Raw genomic sequence first — 24,232 nt, forward strand, 5'->3', positions numbered from 1 at the left:
TGATATTTTTAAGCACGCAACAGCGTTAATTAGCTGCTAGCGTTTGCTGCAGGCACGTTTCCAAGCCTGCATCGAAATATTTCCGCGAACAAGCACAAACAAAACTGCCGCATTTTTTGCATGGCGTGTATTACATGTACAATAACATGTATGATCTGCAGATTAAGGCACACAAGTTTGTAGCTGTAAGCGTGAAACACGTTTATCATGTGGCAGCTGTCACAATAAATGGGCAATACAAAATATATTCAAGTGACAATATTGGTACAGTGTAAAATGTGATAATTATTACATTTGGGTACAAATACATTTCATTCAAGAACTTTAGCTGGTAGTTATTTTAAGTGTGTTGCTTAAGCATTTGCTTTAACAGTGGCTTTAATTCTTATTTGCTTTAATTCAAATTGTCAAATAAAAGCATCATTTGGTAGCCAAGGATGATGCTGACTTTCAATTTCAATTGGCTTGCATTGATTTTACCATGTGATGAAATTCCGCCTTCGGGGCTACTAAGTATTGTTTACGGCTCTGGTCTCACTGTTATTTGTCAGGATTTTCAGCGAAATGATAATGTCCCTTAGCAATTGGTCACTAAACTCGAGCAGGTGCTGGGTTTCAAAAGTTAAAGAGTTATGCATTACTTAAGAGATAAGCTTTCTTAACAGTATTATCACACTGCTGCAACCGGGACCATGTGTTTGGTTGGTGGTCAACATACCAGACAGGTGTTTTTGGTTTGTGTAATACAGCCTCATCTCACAAAACCAGCAGAGTCCAAAAAAAGAGAAAAATTTCTCAGTAAGAGCAGTTGCAATGTAAAATTCGTTCGAAGGTTCGTTCGTGCGTCTAGTAGGTTAATTAGATAAGAGAGCGGTGACCCGATTCGGGTCAACACATAGTGCAACCTCATACCTCAGAATTAGGAAATACATTCAAAGTCAGACTTCAAGCGCCGCGTGACATGGGTGTTAAAACGGCCTAAGGAAGGCCCTGGAGGTAACATAGACACATGCCCGATATTATAGACGCAAACAACCGACTTAAAATATGTAAACGAATTAAACGACCGATTTCGTACTTCGACCAGCATGTATCACAAGAAAGGTTAAGTTTTAAATCTACGAGCATAGACAGACTTTAGGAACTGATCGGACATATACTACAAAGACATACCAGACGAAACAATCGTTGCCACTGCGGCAACAGGACGCGATATAAACCTTCAGATAATAAAATTTGAATACATCTTGAAAAGGTTGCTTTTTATTATATATAATAAAAAGCAACCTTTTCAAGATGTATTCAAATTTTATTATCTGAAGGTTTATATCGCGTCCTGTTTAGATATATATATAAATTCCGTCCTATCGCGAAAGAAAAAATCTAGTCAAACCAATACAAGCTGTTCGCTGAAGTTCCTCAAGCTATTAGGATTTGATGCTTTTGGAAAGGTATTACTATTTTTGCGTTATATGTTTCCACTCTGTCAATTGTTGTGATGGCAGTAAAGACGCGTTGTTTTACCTCAAAGACCGATTCCGACAACGAAGACAAACTAAAGTACGCTCATACTCAGTGTACGCTATCCGCGGAATGCCTTGCGTTATAACTTATAATATAAGGTGTTAAAGAGATCTTTTCACGGATTGGTAAATTGACAAAATTGAAAAAAGTTGTTTCAGATTCGCAAATTTTCGTTTTAGTTATGATATTTGTGAGGAAACAGTATTACTGAACATTTACCATAGTCCAATATATCCATTATATGTATCTTTTGACGATTTGAAAACCTAAAAATTATAAAGCGTTGCAGCGCGAAACGATTGAATAATTTGGAGAGTTCTGTTGTTGTCGTTTAAATTTACGAAACTACGAAGATTGCTTATATAAGGTATAAATTAGTTGGTATCAATTAGTTACACTGTGTATTCCCGGCGGAATAGCCGAGAGGGCTAATGCGTTTTTACTTCAGACTAACTCCGGGGGTCACTGGTTCGAGCCCTGGTCCGGCTACTTTTTTTTCCTTTTTTAATTTTATTCTTGATTTGTTTACTAGAGCTTTTAAGATCCAATGTTTACATTTATCAATATCAAGCATTTAATGAAAAACTTTAAAATATGCCAAAATCTGTGAAAAGGCCACTTTAAGGCGGTACACGTCTAAAAATCAATGCACCGGGCACATATTAATAAAACACAGGAAGGCGCAGCATACAATGCTCATTTAAGTAACGGACCACCATAAATAGAGATAAATTCCAAGCATGAACTGTTACACAAAAGTTAATTTGTGTTACGCGTTGTATGTATCTGTATCAAATGTTTCTGTTATGGCCTATATAAATTGTTAATAATAACAAAAATATTACCTTCTAAATAATCTGTACTCCAGTTCAGAAATATCCTGATCGTTGAAATGTCACGAGTGGTATATTTATTAGATTTACAATTACAGGCATTAATGCGTTCAGCTTTGAACGCCCCAATAAATCCTCAAATGAATTTTCGTTGTTTATCTCGCTCACGCGCAGTATCTACGACCAGTGCTTATATCGTAACATGTTGTTTGAAGGAGATTGCAGTCATGGGGAACGAAACAGGATAATCGTAAGCAGCCATCTGCTAGGAGTAACATCCATCATATAAGTTGCATGCGTCATTTTGTTTTGAAATTGATAAACATATAATTCCATATCTTGTTTCGAATAATTTTGTTAAAACGTGAAAATGTCCCTTCAAGTTGAATGAAATGGCGAAGAAACATCCCTGTTTGAAAAGCTTAACCGATTTTGTATTGAATGTAAGTTTCGGTTTTCGTTATTATTTAAGATATTGTCAGCTTAATTAAAAAATACTATTAAATGACACATCGGCTATACAAAAAGTAACTACAGCTTCATCAAAACATTATTTAAAAAAATGTACCATGGTAGTTATTGTTTAAGTCACTAGATTTAAGACTGAAAATTTGGTAATTTATAACATGATCATTAAACACATGCAAGCTACTTATATATATATACTACAGTTTATCAGATTACCAAATTGAATCAAATAAAATCGTTAAAAGAATAATTGTATTTGTAGTTTAAATTTTTTTATTAATAAAATGTAGAAACAATCTCGCTTTTGTCCGAAACACCTTTGGCGACACACCGATAACTCCAAGTTTATCGTATGGTTTCCGGAAAAGGACATTTTGTCGATGGGACATATGAAATCATTATCTAAACTTATCCCTTTAAAAAGCATGTCAATTTAGCGTGAATTTGAGAGCACTGAAGGTATAAAAAAGTGAATTTCAGGCACCATGTCATGTCATCTACTTTCTAATTTATCAACGTTTAAATTGTTCGTTTCGTTAATACGTTGGTAACAAGTACGTTGTTTTAGCTTTCAATAAGAAATGTGTTTCCTTTTAAATTCTTTAAAAACAAGATTTGTTTGTTAAACACTATGTCTCCCCAATATATTTGACCTTTGACCTTTACCTTTCACCACTTAAAATGAGCAGCTTCATGAGATACTAATGCATGCCAAATATCAAGTTTGTATTGCAGCATGTTGTTGAGCGAGGAAGCAGTCATGGGTGACCATACATGGTAATCGTATGCAGCAATATGCAATGAGAAACATCATAGAAGTTGCACGGGTCATTTCGTTTCGGGACTGATAAACATTTAATTTCGATTTTTGTTTCGTTTGCGCTTTATTTCCGATTCGACACATGCGTGTAGTTCATGTCATTATAACGTTTATATTAACCGTGTTCATGTAGACTTCGTCAACACACGAGTTTCAATTATTAAACCCGATATATTAGATATCTGTGTCATAAGTTAAATTCAATCCTTCTATTATGCATGGTTCTTCCATTTTTTAAATTGCGAATATTATAAAGTATGAATAGGTAAAATAGCCGCGGACGAATCTGTTCTAAAAAATCTTCATATGAATAACATATAATCATGTTTTTATAGACCTGAGAATACAATTTAGCGTCAGGTTAATAACATTCAGTGGTAAGCCATTTTCTGGAAAACCCGGGCTTAATGCAAGTTTGTTAAACGTCGTCCCAGATTAGCCTTTTCAGTCTGCTAATGTTAGTCAGTGACGACACTTTCCACATTATCTGTAAACTTGTTCTGAAATGCCTCCTTTATACAAAAAATAAATCAAAAAGTTTTGTCCCAGATTAACATGTTCTAATTTGGGACCACACTGTACGAACATTTATTAACCCCGGTTTTCAGAGTGTCCGGATCATCTATATTTGCATGTTGATATTATTACAACTTATCTTAAAACTACTTATTTAAGCATGTAGCTAAATGTAGCTAATGACTGTCTTTGCGTCCATAATTATAATTTAAATACAGTGTATTACACGTTCAATGCTGTTATTTTTTAAATTATAGAAAGATGTATTGTTAATTCGAAAGATTTGTATACTTATGCAAAATATTTTGATATCTATACTATTTTCAAGTAGTGATGTGTAAACAACTTTATTACAATTTTAATTTGTTAACGACATGATAGACAAGAGGGCCAAGATGGCCCTAGTTCGCTCACCTGAGAGGAGTCGGTTCATTCAATCTTTACCAAATGTCAAACTTGACCTAGATATTGTCCAGAAAAACATCCTGGTCAAGTTTCATCATTATTTTATCTGCGAGTCATGATCAATGTACCAATGAAATTTCATGATCCTAGGCGTAAGCATTCTTAAGTTATCATCCGGAAACAATTTTTCTAAGTCGAGTCACCGTGACCTTGACAGCCATTGTGTGAATACGTTTTTTGGCACTGTGACCTTGACCTTTGACCTAGTGACCTGATAATCAATAGGGATCATCTGCGAGCCATGATCAATATACCTATGAAGTTTCATTAACCTAGGCATAAGCGTTCTTGAGTTATCATCCAGAAACCATTTTACTATTTCAGGTCACCGTGAGCTAGACCTTTGACCTAGTGACCTGAAAATCAATTGGGGTCATCTTCGAGTCATGATCAATGTACCTATGAAGTTTCATGATCCTACGCATAAGCATTCTTGAGTTATCATCTGTAAACCATTTTACTATTTCGGGTCACCGTGACCTTTGACCTAGTGACCTTAAATCAATAGGGGTCATCTACTAGTCATGATCAATGTACCTATGAAGTTTCATGATCCTAGACCTAAGCGTTCTTGAATTATCATCCGGAAACCATATTACTATTTCGGGTCATCGTGACCTTGACCTTTGACCTAGTGACCTGAAAATTAATAGTTTCATGATCCTTGGCATAAGCGCTCTTGAGTTATCATCCGGAAACCATCTGGTGGACGGACGAACCGACATAAGCAAAACAATATACCCCCTCTTCTTCGAAAGGGGGGGGCATAATGTGAAAACTGCCCTTCCCCCCCTCCCAGCAGCCATGTTATTCAACTGACCGGAACCATTTTTGAACTCAACTCTCGTATCAAGGAAACAAATGTTCAGAGCAAAAACATGAAAATTGGGCCAAAAATGTGACTTCTACTGTGTTCACATGTTTTCACTATATACATATTGAGAAAAATGCCCCGCCTACTGGCAGCAATGTTTTTTCACCGATCCCGACCATTTTCAAACTCGTCCGAGATATCAATAAAACCAATGTTTTGACCAACTTTCATGATGATTGGGCAAAAATTGTGACTTCTAGAGAGTTTACAAGGTTTCTCTATAGCCAAATAAGGAAAACTGCCCCGCCTACTGGCGGCCATGTTTTTCAACGGATCGGAACCACTTTTGAACTAAACCAAGATATCATTAAGACAAACATTTAGACAAAGGAACGTGAAGATTGTGCATGAAATGTGACATCTACAGTGTTTACAAGGTTTTTCTTTTTTTTTGACCTAGTGACCTAGTTTTTGACCAGGCACAAACCAGTTTCGAACTCGGCCGATATTTCATTGCGACAAAGCTTCTGACCAAGTTTCATGAAGATGGGACAAGAAATTAGGCCTCTAGAGTGTTTACGAGCAAATGTTAACGGACGGACGGACATACGACGGACAAAGACCGGTCACAAAAGCTCACCTGAGCAATCAGGTGAGCTAATAAAAAATTCAATTGTATGTTCTCAAATCTTAATCATAGCATAACAAATGCAGCTGCAAGTAATGCAATCACGTACTTAAGATTAAATCTAAATAAAAACAACAACAGAATATGTCTTTTAACAAAACTTAAGATAATGCATAATTTCACTTATTTATACATGTAGTTCAATTTTCTGTTCTACTCGTTGTATATGCATTGCATGCCCAAACGTCATTAGGGATTGTCTTTTCATTTACCGTTCAAACAGCAGTTTTCTTGACGTCACCAATTTATCATTTACCCTGTATTTGTAAGCAAAAATGATCAAAATCTCATAAATATATTATTCAGCTTTATATATCATATATTGTTCATGTTACGATATTGGTTATGTTACAATTTTACTTTTATATATTACCAGAGGGGATAATCACGTGAAAGTCAAAATGGCGACGTCCATACCGAGAGAGGTATTTGTCGCCGTGTTATACCCTTTATTACTTTTGTGAATTTTTTAAATGCCGCTCATTTTTCAACCATATCAGTTAGAAAGTGATAAGCTTTTATTTTATATTAATATTTTTGCTTTATATATCGACTTTTATCGCTACGCGTTGTCTTAGCGGGAGCTGTAATTTTAAGATCCCGCTCATAAATTTCGTAACGAGTACATGCAAAGTCGAGATATAGAGCGAATATTTATACGAAATAAATGCAAAACATTTTACTGATATGGCTGGAAAGTGAACACACAAAAAAAAACAAAATCAAGTTCATATTAAATCAACGCGAGACCAGTATAAATAGTGTGCATAAATATCAGTTTTATGTAAATATCAAACTTCGTAAATAATCATCTTAAAGTAATTCCCATTTTGTGCTGCACATACAGTCTTAAAATGCTTTGTAACCTCCAAGAAGCATCGTAAGGCATGGCTTTATCGGCGGACTGAAACACGAGTCGATAACATCGACTTTGTCTCCCAGATTTTGAATCCTTGTATCCATCTAGGAACATGACCGACACTACGTTATCTCCTGCAACGTCTCGTATACAGTCACTGAACACAAGCTCATCAAACGCTGTACTATCTTTCTCCCAAAAACTCATATCGTGAACATAGGTCATTGGATACAGGCTGACGGTCTGAAACTTGGAAACTGGAAACTCAAGCGTTGAATTGAGCTCTAATGTTCCGTCTTTTTCGTTGAAGATGATGCTACAGTTTTCAGCTGTCTCACGTGTTGTTTCTTTTGAAAACTGCTTCATAGTACGAGGCTCTACTGACCACAAGTGTCTTTCGTCATAAATACCGAATATGTCACAGGAAAGTTTGCTTAGATTTAAGGTAACTACTACATGCCGTTGTCTACCGCAAATGTTTCTCTGATAAATACAGCCTAAAAAATTGTCAGTCTGTTCATCTTCTTCAGTGTTTGTTCTGACAAGATCAAATATTTTCACAAAAACATTACCTTGTAATGAAGATGGCTGCTTTTCTGGTACAGGACAAAGAACAATTTCGAAACGAGATTTTATCATCTGAGTAAACTTTGCCACAATATTTCCATCACTATTCAGTGAATCAGCTATAGTTGCGTCTTCAATACAAAACATAATACATGTGTGATACATTACTGGCAATTCTTTCGTGATAATACATCTTGTGAATAAAGGTCCATAGGCACAAAAGACGCCTTCCCTTGTTGAGTTACTCGTTTGTACATTTTGAATCAGCTCAAGAGGCGAAGAAATCAACGCCACATTCATAATGCCTTTAAATACCTCAATATGTTCTGGGTCATCACATAGTTTAAGCATTGGACAATCAATACATTCCTCTGTTTTTAAACAAGGTAAAATGTATTGCTCCTTAAGCGAAAACTGTTCTGCAGGCGGCAGCATACTTGAAAAAAGGGAATTTTTCTGAATCCGAGTTCCATCTTCCTGTGGAAATGACTGAGATATGGGACACGTGTTTAATTTTTGATCCACCACTGTATATCCATGGGATGAGGCGGCAGTGTGCAACAGACTGGTCAAATGATGATGCAGTCTATGTACAGGATGATCAGCATTGTTGTTTATCTCTCTGTCATGTTTGAGAAAAAATATTTACTCTAATTTCTGGTAATAAAATAAATGAAATATTAAATCCGTGCAAATTTAATTGGTGTCATTACAACTTAATATAAAAAAGAAATCAGAAGTTTATCAATACATGACCAAAGTATATCTTCAAAGTGCATAATAATTTTCGTAAAATAGAACATAAAATAACACACAAAACAAAGCTTAATTTGCATTACACTAATAATCAGGCGATACTATACCGGATGAACTTTAGTTTGTCCACAACATACGGAGGGCAGGCAAACTTCTGCTGATGCATATCTATCACTGCATCTTGTATATGAGTGGGAACAACAACAGCGTTGACCCGCACAAACACATGGGTGAGAGCTCTGTCAGTGTGAAACCCTTTATCAAGACTCCTACAACACAAGAAGCGACAGAGGGTAATAATTGAGCTTTGTATTTTTTAACGACTCAAATGCACTACTATGTCATCGGTAACATGTATTATTCGCCTTACTATTATCAATGATATAGGTTACCTTTTTATGAATCATCACCATTACTAATATATCCATGGTTTGATGGGAAAACTCAATTTTATCATTAATATGATTCCTTCAGTCTGTGTTGTATCATCTTTTAATATTTTACACAGGTGCATGTAACAGTGATTTTTCACTGTAATATAGCGCATAAATGTATCATTGTAAGGGGCATAAATAATCTAAAATCTTCTTATAAAACGTTTTGGTCATAAAACCTGTACCAGAGGAACATTTGGGCATCACTTAACTTTCAATTGGGAACAATATGCTGCCTTCAATGAACGCGGATGTCCGCAGTGGAAGACTTGCCAGTATGGGTTTATTGGCCAATGGAATTAGTCTGAGTCCAACATAAGGTTAATGTCAAGGTCAAAATCAGGTCAGGTGATGTGAGTGTGCCAAGTGTTGAAAATAATTATCAAGCGTTCAAGTCAGTTGTATTGATATATATGGGACAGTCAATTTATGTGAATCTTTTTTTACCTTCTTAAGTCCAAACAAGGTTAATCATTTCAATGCCACTGAGGTCAGGTATTGAGGGTGTGCTGAAACTGTTCAAAGATATCATATGCCACTAAGGTCAGGTATTGAGGGTGTGCTGAAACTGTTCAAAGATATCATGTGCCACTGAGGTCAGGTATTGAGGGTGTGCTGAAACTGTTCAAAGATATCAGACCTCGAGTTTAAAAGCAGTGTTGGAAGCATTATTATGTGGACCTTCTGAATGTCATTATCAAGGTCAACATGAGGTCAGATGATGTGGGTGTGCTAAAACAAAGTATAAAAGCTTTAGTTTAAACCTTTTTATTTCAGCTCGATTGCATAGAAAGCCAAAGGCTAATTTAAAACGCTCTCTAATCCATTTCCTGGTACTATTACCTGTACTCGGTGTCTAAAAAAATGTCTATGGGGGAGATCTTAAGAACGCTCCCACAGTGGGGATCAAACTCATGACACGGTCGATAGGCAGACACCATATCCATTATGCCACGGCGACCTTAAGCACGGAAGCATTATTGATGTTGAATGAAACATGTCAGTTAAGGTTAACCTCATACTGACAAACAGAAAAACAGATAAAAAATCGCTATGTGCCTCTCAGTGTCAGAAGAAAAAATTGAAATATAACCAAATATAAGTATAAAAGTATGCACCAAAAATGCATGCAATCTTTGCTTAATTAACCGGAGACTTTTTATGTTTGAAAGTATTACAGTTAACTGATAAATATTGCTTAAATGCTTAGTTACTATAACGTTTTTACATCAATATCAGCAAAAGCCTTAAACACCTCCATGTTTGATTTTCAACAGTGCTTGTCAAGATTCTGTGTTACATGTAATCAGGCATATTACATATTATTGCTCTTGAGTAATAATTTAAGAAAAACTGAAGTAAAATAAAATAAATGTTTGAACATACATTGTATCATTTGACATAAATTGAAGAAAGTAATAAAACAAAGATGATAGAACAATTCTTAAACATAAAATACAGAAAGAAATTGAAAACATGACAATCAAGTAATACCTAAACCCAGTGGAGGAATACGTGTTGTAGTCCTCTATACTGAATGGTCGTATTGATTTCAAAACTAGGCTGGCATTTGCTGCCATGGAAACGACCTGCCAGCTATCATGCCACGCTCTCATTGGTCTATCTGCAGGTGTGCCCCCTTGACCTTTACACAAGGTCACCAGGACTTTACCTTCAGGTGCAAGCAGTTTTGAAGAACTGTCAAAAAAATCATAACTGATAAAAAATAAACGTATTTTGATTTATTTCAGCATTACTGTCACTGAAGTTATATAACTTATAGCTTACACTAAAAGTTTGGAAATAATTTATTTAGTGTTTGGTCTAAGTGATATATTAATACATTTAAACAAACATGTATTACAATTCAATTCTTTGTTTGTGTCACAAACAAAAGCCTATAGTTATTCTACTGGTAGCATTATCAGACTGGAGACTTGCATTTATTTACTCATTGTTCAATTAGAAAGTATAGAAACTAATATTTTCCAAATAAGAACAAAAATCAGGTAAACCCACAAAACTAGCACGCAATTTTTTTTATATCTTAAGCATATTTTTTGTGTAAGGTAATAACATATTTAAGGTGAAATACCTCCATCCAAAATAGATTTATTGAGCCGAAATAATTTATACATTTTTGGTAACAATAGCTTCAACCTTTGCCTGAATTCCAAAAATTAAAATTGCAAACTAGATCTGCATGTACATATACTGTTTCTGTGCAATCCGTTTTTCCAAACCCAAGTTATTGTGGGGAAACCTTTTTTTCCAGCACACTGTTACAGTGACCTTGACCTAGATATATTTCAGTTTCATTTAGATTGGGTAATTCAATTTAAAATTATCAACCTGTCTGCCAACACCTGCCAGACCACCCACATGCCATAACAAAATCTACTAACAAGCTCTTTCAACCTAGTTGAAAAATTGCTTAAAATGCTTTTTATATCCTTATTTGAAAAACAGCCATGTTATGAGAATGCACGAGAAGGCAGATGAACGTGGTCTTCTAGATGGATCAAACTTTGTTTTTAGCATATTGCATGGATGCATTGTCAACTTTTGCAGAAGTGATAATCACTATGAAATAAATGTGGCACGCTTTTTATGCCTCTACTGTCCTAATCATTTTTAAGAATAGATCAACGGTCAAAATTATCAATTTGATTCAGGGTCAAGGCCCACTTCAAGGTAGAAGGGTAATATAGAAATTAAACCCTAGCAGTTTGTCCTGAGCATAACTTTGTCTGGCATATATTCACTTGTAAATAAATTGGCAAAAGTGACAGGCATTATCTCATTTCAGTGTCACCCACAAGATTCAGGCCAGTAAGTCAATGTTATAGGAAAAAACATAGTCTTAAGCATAATATGTATCTACAAACTATTTGGCAGACAGTTTATTATGTCAAATGTAAGAAATTAATATAGACTTTATTCAAAGTTTACCTCATTAAAAGGGCAAGAGGTTCTAGGACGCTCTCCAAGACCCAAAGAAACTAAACCGTTTTAAAAGCAACTTTTGTGATGCTTGTGTAATCAATGTGGCTTCTGAAAATGCTTTTTACCAAGGACCATTATGAAACTTGGCTGAGATCTGTGCCATTAGAGCAAAATTAAATTAATAATGTTCTGATTTTCATGTTGATAGATGTTAGGAAATAAGTGTTACTATACCGGTAATTGCGTTTACATACATGGATTTCCTGAAGATGCCTGCTCCCCAGCAACAATATTATTTAACAGACAGAAGCCATTATAAAACTTGGCCAAGAAACTATTTGAACACAAATTCTGAGCATTTTCATCATGATTGGATTTCAATGGCATGAACGAGTTTTTCCTTTAATTTGAACAGTAGTCTAGTTTATGACCTTTCATGATGCAGTCATGAACTGTAAAGAGACATTACTGAGACTGATGTTTTGAACACTTTTTATAAAGACAATAAGTGTGGCCATAATTGTGTTAACAAGGCAACTGGTGATGACACAAACCTTGTGAAGAAGTCGTTGAGTAGTTTTCTATTCTTCTTATGATTAGACTTGCCACCAATATGGGGAAAGTTAAACACAATTGTGTCAAAACATGCATCTTGAAAGGCAGAATCCGTATGCAGCTGAGTTGCATCTGTGTTCAACTTAACATGTAGTCCTGGATAAGAGAAATAATAGATAAATATTTTTGTATATACCAATTAATCACAATTAATCAGATCAGATATATGTTTATTTTCAGCTGCTCATATGTGTTTCATCTAGGAAAAAAACAACTGCTATTTTTTTACATAGAAAATGACTAGTATATGAATTCTCACGGCTGCTGAATCATTCTAGTGCAATTTCACCTCTACATAAGTCATTAAAAAGTGATTGTCATGCTATCAAAATTATGACTTAATATGACAGTATGATATAATTACTTGAAAGCTAACCGTTTTATTGTTGAGTGGTCAATAATAACTAGCCAAAGAGTTTTTTAATAATAAAGCATTAAACAACTCTGAGGACAGTTCTGAAATCACTGGTATAACACTGTTTTGCGTACGACCATCATGATAGTACCATAAATAAATCATATGATAAGTGAGCCAATTATTAGAAATGTGCCTTATGATATATGCCATCTGTGTCAGAAAGACTTCACATACATAGACTCTGATGAGTTGTCATAATGTTGGCTTATTAGACAACAAAGCCTTAACAGCAGACAGGGTAGATGTTAAGACTGATGAGAAAATATGCATCTAGTAGAGTAAAGTCAGATTGTAAATTACATGAATAGTATAGTGAAGCTGCCAAGTAGTATATAAAACACATTTAATAAATAAATAATGTTTTTTTTAATCACACCTGTAATTTTAAGAAATATTGATAACAAGTCATCCACAAACCATTCTCTGTTAACCACGACATGTTAACTTCCGCATGATGGTGTTTCAAAATGGACTGTTCTGTCTCCAAACTAGTTGCCATCATTTCACAATTGCCAGCCAAGTTCTGCGCCAGCATGCGGTTCCACAGGGAAACCGCAAAAGAGAAGTCACCTTCCCCAACCAACAAAACCTTTTTTCCAAGCAATTCTTCCATTTTCTAGGCAAAAAATATATTATTTGCAACAGTTTTTTCCCCTGTCTTTCACATGGGCCTTTTAAGTCCCTTTTCTTCTCTGTGAAAGACCTGACCCTTCCCTAGCATTTGTACTAAAGGTGCAGTTTTCATTAAAATTGAAATTTACCTAGGACTTTTTCCCCCTGTCTATTGTTATTATTGTTTCTTCTTAAATGGAAGGCAATGCCTTGTCAAAAGAGATCATGTAGCAAATAAAAACCAAAAGCTTATGGTAAAAGAACTTGAAGCCTGGTAGTTTAATTTAATGATTAATCCATGACAATTGTTATGAATTTGTTCTCTGGTACAAACTCAGAATCTCATAAGACATGCGCATATAGCACTTTGCGAAGCTAACGTTCATTTGACAGCTGGTAAAATTTGTGTTGTGTGACCTCAACAAGTCCCTTTTCGCGAAAATATGTTTCTAAATTAATTGCGAAATACTGTTATTTGATAAATTAGAATCATCATTCGTTTATCGCATAATTGCAAGTTCATTATTAATTAATTTATGTCATTTAATTCTCAAAGTAAAATTTAATAAATATACACTATGCAAATTTGCTACGCACTCTGAAAGTCTGATGTGTCACCGATGTTTAAAACGTTTATTTGATCTAGATGAATTGTTGGGTATAATTGCCGGTCTTTTAAATTAATTTAAAATGATGTTCCAAACAAATTCGTTGGACATTCGTTGACATTTTCGCGGTTTTATTAGATCTTATAGAAGAGTAAGTAATGACATTTGTGTCTAAATGTGACAATTTAAAACGATAGAGAAAACGTTGGTTTCTATCTTTAGACGCTTATTAAAACATCGTTAGACCTTCACTCATTTAAACCAGTGGCCTATACAAACATGTATAGCCTAGGTCCCTGTTAAGACATCCAAATATATTTAATCTTATGGGTAAATTGTGAGAAGGGTTTTAAAAACAAGAGTTTCATCTAAAGTGAGTATAGATGGCTATGGTTGCATGTTGTTGTTCACCTGTACGAAATGTTCCGCCCGGAATTGAGACAGAATTTTATTTACAGTTCCATCTGGAAAATTGTTAATTCCGCCCGGAATATAGTTACAAGAAAGAATATTTTTTCAGGTGGAAAGGAGGCGGAAACAGGGTGGAAATGAGGCTGAATTTGGGGCAAAATATGCTAATCAGGCGGAAAAGATTTCCGGGTGGAAATTATTTTTGCATGCTGACACTGGGCGGATTTTAGGGCGGAATCTGCTAATGAGGCGGAAAAGTTTTCTGGGCATACATTAGACTGGGGATGGGAATTTCCGGGCAGAATTTATTTCAGGGCGGAAATGACAGGAGAATATGTGAATGTTTCCGAGGGGGTATGTTATGAACTACTCCAGTATATACATAGCTCCTTAAGCTGCTGATGGATTGACGGACATGCAGTGGTCACAAAAGCATAAAAAAACTTAAAAATCACAAAAACAACATGTCCCCTTCAATCTTTTTCCAGATACAGTCAGTCATAAAACAAACATTTTGTGCAGATGACACAACATACTTCATTGATGGAACAATTAACTCATTCACTGCTTTAATAAATGCAATTCAAGTCTTTAGTGAAATATCTGGCTTAAAACTAAATACCCAAAAATCAACAGTTATGCGTGTTGTTTCACTAAAACATTCACTAATTAAAGGAATACAAAAACTTTATCTGGACCTCTGATGGAGCTTATAAACACTTGGTTTCTATTTCACAAATGACAAAAATCTTGATTATATGGCAAAAACATTCAATAAGATATAGACACCTTTGACTGCTTTAAATATCTTATAAAATGTGAAATTACTGCAAAGATTATAAACTAGCTTGAGCATTCATTTTAAACGTTATAGGTAAACCACCTGCCAAAACAGATATTTCTGCAAAACAATATTACTATAATAAACACAGCATAATATAAGAAAACAATACAAAGTAAATATTCTAAGAAACAAACCTGTTTAGTAGTTTGGAGCATTTAAAAAAGTTCCATCATAACTCACTGAATCACTCTTTTCAGCCTTTTTTACACACTGAATGTTGACTTTCACATTTTACTTAATTATTTCAGAATGTTCATCAAAGTAAGATTAATTCATCATATTATTAAAACTTCAAATTAAAAAAAATCCAATAATTGCTTTGAAACTGCATTTCAAATTTTCAAGCCAGTCAACAGGTCTTGCAAACACCGCGCTGTTATTTTCAAATTTTTGACTCACTCAGAACAAGAGTGTGTCTTATCAGGCTGTGGCAATTACCCCATATTACCAATGCATTCTTTGTTTACAATTAACTGGGGGAATACAAAGAGCCACCAAATTGACATCTTAAAACAAAACACTATTGATAAACAGGAATAAATGTACTGCATTTCACAACAATTTTCAATTTGCATACAGCCCTTAATAAAATTTGCTCTACGACCCTTAATTCAAAGGTATTTTAAATACATAGTAGATTTACATGTACTTTAAATGTTGTAATAGGTAAATTATCATAATAAAGTGATTTAATTATAAGGTCTTATAAAAATAAGCCTGAGCCAAAATATATATAAATTTCATCCAGAACAGTATTTATCTTAGTTAATTATTTACCTCCAAATTTTAAGGAGTGAAAACTTGTAGCTGAATTTGTGGATTAGTCCTATTTTTCAGAATCATTCCAGCCTTAAATGTGTGTCATTTCAAGCCCATTTCAGCCTTTTTTTGCATGGGTAAACTATTGTTTGAATTGAATATTAATTTTGTTTACCTTGTGTATGGCAAATGTTTCCTACAATAACCATTTAGAAACTGAAATCAGAACTTTGTTTTGAGCTCGCCTGAGCACAACGTGCTCCTTTTGTCTGTTGTGCGTTGTCCGTTGTGCGACGTCAACATTTGCCTTGTTCACTCTCTAGAGGCCACATTTATTGTCAAATCTAAATGAAATTCGGTCAGAAGATTGGTTTCAATGATATCTTGGATGAGTTCGAAAATGGTTACGTTTGCTTGAAAAACATGGCTGCCAAAGGGTGGGGCATTTTTCCTTATATGGCTATAGCAAAATCTTGTGAACACTCTAGAGGCCACATTTATTGTCCGATCCTCATGAAACTTGGTCAGAAGATTCATCCCAATGATATCTTGGACAAGTTCTAAAATGATGTCGGGTGGTTGAAAAACATGGCCGCAAGGGGGCGGGGCATTTTTCCTTATATGGCTAATTGGCTATAGTAAAACCTTGTTAACACTCTAGAGGCCACATTTATTTTCCGATCGTCATAAAACTTGCTCAGATGATTTGTCCCAATGATATCTTGGATGAGTTCAAAAATGGTGACCTTGGCTTGAAAAACATGGCTGCCAAGGGGTGGGGCATTTTTCCTTATATGGCTATATATGGCTATAGTAAAATCTTGTTAACTTTCTAGTTTGCTCAATCTTCATGAAATTTGGTCAGAACATTGGTTTCCTGTGCAGTAAGGGTTTGGTTTTATTATGTCAATATTATGTGACATTAACTGTATTATGTATTTTTTCATAACACAGAATTTTCATAGTTAACATAACTGTTTTAGTCATTAACACTTATGATAAGCCTTTCAACTAAGAGATAACTGAAAGAAAGACAACATGTACATGATTTTGCAGTATTTATGCAGTATTTATATCCCTTGTTTAACCTGGTTCAGTAATCTATTTTAAGTTCTGCTCTGGAATTTGGGAAGATATTGATCATTGTTAAATGCACTGTTCTGGGGGAAAATTGACTACTCTGCCATTGATCTCTTCTGAACTGTATAAAATAAGCTGTTTTGGCTGATTTAAACACCTCTTGATGCTTTCTTGAAAAGTAAACAGTTCTTGAAAAGGTTGGAATTTTGAAATAATTAAACTCTAAATTATTTTTAACACCAGCATCAAGACATTTTGGCATTATTTTCTAAATTATTCATATTACATGTATTTAGATGTTTTCGATTTGGCATTTTCTAAATTAGAAAGACTCTATTGTATTTCAATAACTTTAGTAAATTTTTCTTATTTTTACATTTGATTCACTGAAGTTTCCTAATCTCCATAAATATTGTTCTTTAGATTAAATTAGACCTATTTTGTAAACTAGATTTTTGAAGCACTTTCTAGACTAACAGTAACTTACTTATATTTATATCAGTTTTTTTGACAGATTTTGAACTTCTTTTTACATTCATTAAGGTATTTGCTGTATGTTGTTCATTTTTGTAACGATACTTAGATTCTTTAGACTTGGCTTGTACCTGTTCTTAATTTTCTGTCATTGTTCTTCATTTTCCGAGTTCTTGGAATAAAAATTAGTTATTTTTGTTAAAGCTGCCTTGGTTTTCACTTATAAATAAATTCTTTGAGTGTATTTAGGTGACCCTGACTGAACTCTTTGAGTTAATTGAATTACAACCAGTCAGTATAGTCATCCTGACCGGAAATAAGAGTTTGTCAAATAAATATTTCCGCATTACATAAGTGCTCACAAAGGTACATAACTTGTAACCGTCCTGTGACCGGTTCATTTGCGTAAGCGAAGGAGACAGCACTACCACACCTGGATAGGACAGTTGAGTTTGATAATGGTTTGGATAGGTAAAAAAAACATGGCGGCCAGGGGGGGGGGGTCTTTTTCCTTATATTTTTATAGTAAAAAAGCTTGTGAACACTCTAGAAGTCACATGTTTTGCCTAATCATCATGAAATTTTGTCAAAACATTAGTTATGTGGATGTCTCGGACGATTTTGAAAATGGTCATGATCATTGCAAAAACATGGCCGCCAGGGAGTGGGGCAGTTTTCTTTATATGTATATAGTGACAACATGTGAACAGTCTAGAAAACACATTTTTTTCCCAATCTTCATGAAATTTGGACATATCTTGGAAGAGTTAAAATGGTTCAGGTCTGTTAAAAAAACATGGCTGCCAAGAGGCCATTGTTGTTAATTCTTCATGATACTTGGTTAGAACATTTGTTCCATTGATATCTTGGGCTGCAAAGAACAGGTCATTTCTTTTTATCTCAGGTGAGCGACTTTGGGCCTTTCAGGCCCTCTTGTTTAATTATCTTAAAGTCCCATTTTGAAATTCTTTATCAATAGTTTTCTCAGTCCAACATTCTGCCCCATGGAAATGTATAATTATGAAATTCCAGCCGAGTTAAAGTCAGAAAATCCGCCCCAGAGAAATGTATAAGTATAAACTTCCGCCTGAGTCTTATTTTCGCCCGGAATTGCTAATGAGTTCCGATTGGAAAAAAATCAAGAGACATGGTCTTTTTGGGCGAAAATCAATTTCCACCTCTATTCCGCCCGGAAACAATAGTTTCCGCCTCATTTCCTTCCCATTTCTGCCCCAAAAGTTCGTAGGGGCAGTGTTGTTTTGTATGTAACATTGAATATTCAATGTCAATATCTGAGTTAAACACACAGATGTGCCACGAAAACCGACATGCAGCGTTCCATTCAAGACCAATATATAGAGATAATTCTTGTCATTCAACAAGACACTGATAATGATAAGCAACAAGTAATAATCTAACTAGACACTTAACATAATATAGCACATATGTTTTACCGAATTCGCTTCAAAAATCACATGAGCACAACACAAAACATTAAAAATGATACACAGCAATTTTTTTCCTTCCTTATAAAGTTTTTGAAAATCACACTTTCCCAATCATAAAGAAAAAAAAAATTAATTCCCAATTACTGTCAAACTTATTTCCAATTTATTTTTTTTTAATTCTAAATAAAAAATTAAAATGCAACATTAAGTTAGTTTCTCAATGCAGCTTTATGGCCTGAACCTAAGCAGTGCTTTCCACTGGCCATTTAACGGTCCCTCGCCGGAGCGCTTGAAAGTCGAAATCAGAGTCCGCGTGGCACTTGAAATTTTCTGATAAGTGTGTATTTTTCATACTGCAACTAGGCATTCTTAAGATCAAAGGGATATCGACTGCGCCGAAAATTGTTAGAGCCGATTTATGATCCTCTGTCAATTACCTCATGTATCTCTTTACCCACCTAAAGCCCGCCTAAAGGAAGATCGTCGTCGTAATAGAAAAATTGATATTGGCCAATGAGAGCGCACGCTTTGAATGAGCGACAACACTCATGGGCAGTAATACCTTCATTAAGATCATGCATATGACGAGTCTCGGCCACTTACTAAGAAGACTGATGGCAACCGGGTGTAATCCTCGTGGATATTGTGCATTTTATGCATAATATGGTCAAAACATGTATTTGACTCGTAATGCGCTTTAACAAATTATCGTTAAATTAATTACGCACAACTGTAAATGTTTCTGTTGATTCTCAAATGAGTATTATTTTAATTTTAATGCGAACATATATTAACAAATTCTAGCATCAAATAAACAGTGCTTTATCCTTTGTCTCAATAAAAAGGAGAACATCACGTCAGGTGATTAACGCGTGTACAGAGGAAAAAAAACGCACGATTGGACATTTCATCATATTTTTAAATAGAAACATATGCCAAAATGTATTTGATACTTAAGAAAAATGGCGAATGTTTGTGTTTCATGTAATTCTTTAGCAATTAAAAAAAAAGGCGAATGTTTGTGTTTCATGTAATTCTTTAGCACTTTCATCATAAATATTTACCAGATTTTGCTTTTTAAACTTGAATATACGAGATTATCCGGTAATGAGTAGCGACGGGAAAAGTAATAAGTACCCTACCCCCTAAACGACCCTGGGCGTCTGAAAAAAATCCTGTGGTTAACTGCTAAGTAAATATAACATCGACAACTTGACAACACTGAGTTATCGATTTCAAAGTATAATATTTGGGAGCAAAAAATCAAATACACCAATGGTACCGGTACTTTTCCCAATTGCTAAAATAAAATCGCTTATACCGTAAAATGATGAGCATCACAAAATAGTTAATTGAGCAAATGTTGTGTGTAAAGGTACTTTGAATTTATTGTTATGTGGATTGCAATATCTTGTGGCTTGTTGAATGAACTGTGTAGCCTTTAAGGGCTGCATATCTGAATTAGTAGAGTGCTTGACTACAAATTGAACTGTATCCAGTGTTCTGCAAAAAAAATTCAGAAGCCAGTTATATTTTCAAAGAAGCAGTATTTGCACAATTTTTATTGATATTTTGGGGAAAGCAGCCGGCATCTAGCTAGAATGTAACTGGTGAAATCGCCTGTCCTTCCAGAGAGCACATAACTTGTGTGGGGGATTGTTCATGAAATCCTTGTAACTGTGCACTTGAATAAATGAACCAGCTAACCAATAACAGATTTAGTTGGTTAACTATAGGCCATGATATAACTGAAATACTTTGAAATCAGGAAAAATAACAGCTGGAGAACCGATTTCTGTGAGGAAGCAGTAATACTGAACATTTAACAAGCTCTAAAATATCCATTATATGCAACTTTTTAAGATATAAAAACCTGAAAATTACCGGTATAAAGCATTGCAAAGCAAAAGGATTGAATAATTTGGAGAGTTCTGTTGTTTTCATTATATTTTTTCATTATATTTTATGACACTATACATGTAACGAGGATTGCTTATATAAAGTATAATAAATATCACTCATTGCCGATCGAGTGGTCTAATTGAGCGTTAGACTTTTTGTCCAGGGGTCAGTGGTTGCAGCCCAGCTGAGGGTTACTTTTTATGCCCTGGGATCGAATGATCGGGGGTATATTGTTTTTGGCCTGTCTGTCTGTCTGTCTGTCTGTCTGTCTGTCTGTCTGTCTGTCTGTCTGTCTGTCTGTCTGTCTGTCACTCTGTCTCAAAACTTTAACCCTGGTTAAAGTTTTACAATTACTTGCAAAACTGTAAAACCATTAAATTTCGTGTGATATGAATTTTCGTGGATTTCGTTGGTCCGCTTAACCACGAATTCAAGTACCAACGATTATTTATTCATTTTTAATCCGAAATCGGTTATTTCCGAAGGTTATTTCCGACATTTCCTTTTGTTGTCGGTTATCCGAGATAATTGTTTTTTGTAATATTTACTTCACTCCAGTAGGTTACATTACGCTATATATTGACTAATTTCAATATTTCTAGATAAATGTTTGAGTAATAATACTTCTTAAATCAAGAACGGTATTTAAACTGTACATCAATAATTGTTCTTTTTTACGTGACGTCGTCAAATAAACAGTTTGCACATTTATCACATATGTCAATTAGTGCCAATTGAAGTTAAAAGAGACATAACGGTTTTCACACGTGTAGTTTGGGGACCTTATTACTCAATTGTAACTACTAGAGGAACGATTGCGCTGAGAATTGCAAATATTGTCAAAACAACATTGATGGCAATTAGCGAGCGGGGACCCACAAGTTCGCCGCTTTATCGCTCTTATTGAAAATTATCGGCAACACTTTTATGCTTTAGTGCACATTAACATCAAGTCTTTCTGTCAACACAGATTTGCAGATTATGCTTCGTTATTATTTTAGTTGCTTTAATAAAAGTTAAATTATTATGACGGCCAGTCTTCCCTGAATATTTGAAATCCACGAAATAACGTATCAAGGAATTAGTTGTTTTTATGCCCCCGGATCGAAAGATCAGGGGTATATTGTTTTTTGCCTGTCTGTCTGTCATTCATTCATTGTGTGTGTCCCAAAACTTTAACCTTGGTTAAAGTTTGATAACTTTTGCATTATTGAAGATAGCATTCATATTTGGCATGCATGTGTATCTCACGGAGCTGCACATTTTGAGTGGTGAGCAGTCAAGGTCGAGGTCATCCTTCAAGGTCAAAGGTCAAATATCATAGTATTTTTCTTTCCTAAAACTTTAACCTTCGTTTAACTTTGGTCGTAACTTTTTATGCCCCCCTTTGAAGAAGAGGGGGTATATTGCTTTGCTCATGTCGGTCTGTTGGTCGGTCGGTCGGTTCACCAGGTGGTTTCCGGATGATGACTCAAGAACGCTTGGGCCTAGGATCATGAAACTTCATAGGAACATTGATCATGACTCGCAGATGACCCCTATTGATTTTGAGGTCACTAGGTCAAAGGTCAAGGTCACGGTGACCCGAAATAGTAAAATGATTTCCAGATGATAACTCAAGAACGCTTATGACTAGGATCATGAAACTTGATAGGTAGATTGATCAGGACTTGCAGATGACCCCTATTGATTTTCAGGTCACTAGGTCAAAGGTCAAGGTCACGGTTACCCGAAATAGTAAAATGGTTTCCGGATGATAACTCAAGAACGCTTATGCCTAGAATCATGAAACTTCATACGTAGATTGATAATGACTGGCAGATGACCCCTATTGATTTTCAGGTCACTACAGTGTTTTTTTTCACTTATAGGGGAATGGTGGCTGGGCCCGTCCAAAGGGGAAAAAATGCGTCGTTTTTTTAGGAAAAGGGGACAACTAAAAATTCACTCTTTTACATGTAATGATATTTATTATATGAAAACACATGTTTGTATGAATATAATATTCACAGCAGAATGTCTCTGTCCTTTTTCTGAAATATATATCAATGATTTTTTCAACATTAGTTTCAGACAGTTCAGCCTTCATGCACAGTCTCAGTTTTCTTAGCCATTTTGAGTCTAATTGTGTTTTTTAAATCTATTAAATGGCAAATTTGAGCATTTTTTATCAATTAAATGGACCAAATTGGAATGTTTTTATCAACAAATATTGACACAATATAGATAATCAGGCCTTTTCCTGGCCATTTTGGGAGAAAAATGCAATTCATGTGAAAAGTCCTCTTATTTGGGAAAAGCTAATTTAATATAACTTTTTATAATAATTAAAAATCATATAAATTAAAGTTATATACTTTGTTAGTTATTTATAAAATAAATTTGAGATATATTTATCATGATAATGAAACAGTTCTTTCTAAAAAAAAAAAAAAAAAAATTTTTTTTTTTTTTAACAAACATCTGGAGGGGATTTTTTTTCCAGAAGGGGGGAACAATATATACTCTTTTTTGAGGGGAATGGGGCCGAATATCGGCCCCGATATTGCCATAAAAAAACACTGCACTAGGTCAAAGGTCAAGGTCATGGTGACCCGAAAATAGTAAAATGGTTTCCGGATGATAACTCAAAAACGCTTATGCCTAGAATCATGAAACTTCATAGGTAGATTGATAATGACTCACAGATGACCCCTATTGATTTTCAGGTCACTAGGTCAAAGGTCAAGGTCAAGGTGACTCGAAATAGTAAAATGGTTTCCGGATGATGACTCAAGAACGCTTATGCCTAGAATCATGAAACTTGATAGGTAGATTGATAATGACTCACAGATGACCCCTATAGATTTTCAGGTCACAAGGTCAAAGGTCAAGGTCATGGTGACCCGAAATAGTAAAATGGTTTCCGGATGATGACTCAATGACGCTTATGCCTAGGATCATGAAACTTGATAGGTAGATTGATCATGACTCGCAGTTGACCCCTATTGATTTTCAGGTCACTATATCAAAGGTCAAGTTCACAGTGACCCGAAATAATAAAATGGTTTCCGGATGATAACTCAAGAACGCTTATGGCTACGATCATGAAACTTCATAGGTATATTGATGATGACTCGCAGATGACCCCTATTGATTTTCAGGTCACTAGGTCAAAGGTCAAGGTCATGGTGACCCGAAATAGTAAAATGGTTTCCAGATGATAACTCATGAACGCTTATGCCTAGGATCATGAAACTTCATAGGTACATTGATCATGACTCGCAGATGACCCCTATTGATTTTCAGGTCTCTAGGTCAAAGGTCAAGGTCACGGTTACCCGAAATAGTAAAATGGTTTCCGGATGATAACTGAAGAACGCTTATGCCTA

General features: G+C 35.0%; 3 protein-coding genes across 5 annotated transcripts in view; 1 reads left to right on the forward strand and 2 right to left on the reverse strand.

Annotated features, from left to right (window-relative positions):
- The window catches only part of LOC127846417 (uncharacterized), an 81,091-nt gene extending 78,574 nt beyond the window's left edge, over nt 1–2,517 (reverse strand). For both annotated transcript variants that reach the window (XM_052377654.1, XM_052377647.1), the window contains exon 1: nt 2,370–2,517. The gene's annotated coding sequence lies outside the window, so the exon portion shown is untranslated. The remainder of the gene's footprint in view (nt 1–2,369) is intronic.
- A 3,905-nt stretch (nt 2,518–6,422) lies between these two features.
- LOC127846453 (ferredoxin-fold anticodon-binding domain-containing protein 1-like) lies at nt 6,423–13,951 on the reverse strand. Of its 2 annotated transcripts, XM_052377712.1 has the most exons (6): nt 13,933–13,951; nt 13,141–13,339; nt 12,245–12,401; nt 10,239–10,442; nt 8,418–8,579; nt 6,423–8,176 (listed from the first exon to the last, which is right to left on the reverse strand). In XM_052377712.1, exons 2-6 carry the CDS (start codon nt 13,334–13,336, stop codon nt 6,937–6,939), a joined length of 1,959 nt encoding a protein of 652 aa, XP_052233672.1. In that variant the 5' UTR covers nt 13,337–13,339; nt 13,933–13,951; the 3' UTR covers nt 6,423–6,936. The 2 variants fall into 2 exon arrangements, with proteins under 2 accessions (XP_052233672.1, XP_052233663.1); XM_052377703.1 differs by having other exon boundaries at nt 13,141–13,942.
- The window catches only part of LOC127846574 (integrator complex subunit 12-like), a 28,208-nt gene continuing 17,924 nt past the window's right edge, over nt 13,949–24,232 (forward strand). Inside the window, exon 1 of the mRNA XM_052377989.1 lies at nt 13,949–14,094. The gene's annotated coding sequence lies outside the window, so the exon portion shown is untranslated. The remainder of the gene's footprint in view (nt 14,095–24,232) is intronic.

This window comes from Dreissena polymorpha, chromosome 1 (assembly GCF_020536995.1).
Source record: "Dreissena polymorpha isolate Duluth1 chromosome 1, UMN_Dpol_1.0, whole genome shotgun sequence".
Taxonomy (NCBI): domain Eukaryota; kingdom Metazoa; phylum Mollusca; class Bivalvia; order Myida; family Dreissenidae; genus Dreissena; species Dreissena polymorpha.

Coding starts and splice junctions, on each gene's coding strand:
- LOC127846453 (XM_052377712.1), bottom strand. CDS start 13,336: ATGGAAGAATTGCTTGGAAAAAAGGTTTTGTTGGTTGGGGAAGGTGAC. Junction 12,402..13,140: donor GTCGTGGTTAACAGAGAATG/GTTTGTGGATGA, acceptor TCTCTTATCCAG/GACTACATGTTAAGTTGAAC. Junction 8,580..10,238: donor TATTCCTCCACTGGGTTTAG/GTATTACTTGAT, acceptor CTTGTGTTGTAG/GAGTCTTGATAAAGGGTTTC.